Source organism: Gossypium hirsutum, chromosome A09 (genome assembly GCF_007990345.1).
Source record: "Gossypium hirsutum isolate 1008001.06 chromosome A09, Gossypium_hirsutum_v2.1, whole genome shotgun sequence".
Classification (NCBI taxonomy): Eukaryota; Viridiplantae; Streptophyta; class Magnoliopsida; order Malvales; family Malvaceae; genus Gossypium; species Gossypium hirsutum.
Genome location: NC_053432.1, coordinates 79,139,592 through 79,141,603, shown reverse-complemented (window position 1 = coordinate 79,141,603; position 2,012 = coordinate 79,139,592). Strand labels below are relative to the sequence as shown.

Sequence of the window (2,012 nt, the reverse complement as noted above, 5' to 3'; positions counted from 1 at the left end):
AGCTTCGACTTCTATACGTTTATCACAGCTTTATTTTATCAATATATATATATTTTTTTTGTAATGAGCACCAATATCGACTGCTAAGGGAAATGATCAAAGACTTGCTTTGAAGAATGGTTAGCTTCATTCAGGTCAATAAAATTACAAGCAACCATTATAAAGTGTTTATCTAATAATAACAACAACTAATGACTAACTGTACAACTATTTTCTACATCAAAATATTGATTTTGAAGGGTTTAAATTTAGATTGATATGAAATATTTATGTAGACACAAATTTAAATATTAAACAGAGGGAAAAAAAAGATCAAATAGCAAAATATTCTTGTTCATACTATACTTATTTCAATTGTTTATCACAATTGAAACAAGAAGCCGTCTTTGTGAGAGGAAGCATTCCTACTGCTCGACAGACTCCATTGATCTGAGAACCCAACAGATGTTGACACCCCATTTCCACATTTGGCGACCGTTCTAACACTCTCGATCAGTTCTTGAGTTCGAGTTTCTTGCGACAAAATGTCCGACAGCTGTTCCTGGCTGATCGCCAGCTTAACTTTCCAAAATCCATGGTCGCTGTTGTTGTACCTGGAGAAAATATCAGTATGGGATCCCTTTAAAGTCCCCTGGAGATCACATGATATCCTGTAAGGAACTATGACAGACGACGGGTTGCTGTTCGACCGGAGATGGCCTTGTCGGACAATCTGGTCGCCATTACCGTGACTGCTTTCTTTGCTGTTGAATGGAAGTAGATAGTATGACTTTCCAGCCAGAAGCTCCTGATGGTGAAAGAGTGGTTTACAGGACGGATCATGGCTTCGGAAAATAGCATGCCCTGGGAATTCATCTATGATATTTCGTGCTGATATTGGAGCTGAAAACTCCATAACTCCGCCGTCGGAAGTTATGACTCTGATCAGTCCCTCAGGCTCAGCTTCTCCCAAGATCCCGAACAGGCAGTTCCCCATATCTTCTTCTTGTCATACAATAATTGTAGAATGGAGAAGAGTTTAGGGAAAGGGAAGAAAATATATGGCGGGTGGGGGATTCTTCTTTGGAGCTTCCTTAATCCAAGCGACGGTAACACAAATCCAGAAAAAGTGTAAAGAAAAGATAAAAATTAAAAAGAAAAGCAAGCGACCACTCTCAGTGGTGGATGCTTATTCGTAACCAAACATCAGATGCGTACTAGTAAGAGTGGCGTACTAGTAAGAGTGGTGAGTAACGTCTCAAATTTTAAAGTCAGTGTAAAAGTAAGTTTTTGAGATCTTCGATTTTAAAAAATTAGAGTCATAAATATTTATTAAAAATATTTATTTATGAAGTTAAGTGAGAGGTTAATTAGATTTTAATTAAGTAAATTTAATTTAATTAAGATTAATTGAGTATAAGAATTAAATTAAATAAAGTGTGAAAGTCTAATTATAAATTATAGAAAAGTCATGAAACTAAACTAACAAATAAACCTTATGTGACAAGTGTGTGGTAAGTATAAATACATGTGTATTATTTTAATTAGTACAAATGTATGTATATATATGTATTTACTTATTATATAAGTAAATAATAATATAAAGTAAATTATACTATATTATATAATTATGCTATATTAATTAAATAAAGAATGAATAAAGAAAATAAAAGAAATAAAACATAAAGAAAAAGAGAAAGAAAGGCACGATTAGCAGGGAAAGAAAGAAGGAAAAAGGGAAAGAAAAAAAAAAGGAAAATTTAGGATTTTGGAGTTTCAAGTTTGATTGGCAAGTCAATTTAATCTCTTTTCTTGTAATTTTGGTATTTATGGAATCTTAGGAAGAAATACTATTTGAGTTATGTTGAAATTTAGAAAGTTATTAAATTTTTAGATGTTGATTAAGTTGAATGAATGGAAAATTTATGGGTTCAATTGATAGGAATCTAAGTTAGAAGTGAGAGAATGATTGAATTGTAAAAGAGAATATAAGTTTTGTAATAGTGGGGATTGAATTGAGAGGATTCTATAAT

At 32.5% G+C, this 2,012-nt stretch overlaps 1 protein-coding gene across 1 annotated transcript; it reads right to left on the bottom strand.

Annotated features, from left to right (window-relative positions):
* Nucleotides 1-227: 227 nt before the first annotated feature.
* Nucleotides 228-1,207, bottom strand: LOC107930208 (uncharacterized). The gene has a single exon (XM_016861800.2). The coding sequence runs from the start codon at nucleotides 974-976 to the stop codon at nucleotides 362-364; it is 615 nt and encodes a 204-aa protein (XP_016717289.1). The 5' UTR covers nucleotides 977-1,207; the 3' UTR covers nucleotides 228-361.
* Between the last annotated feature and the right edge of the window lie 805 nt (nucleotides 1,208-2,012).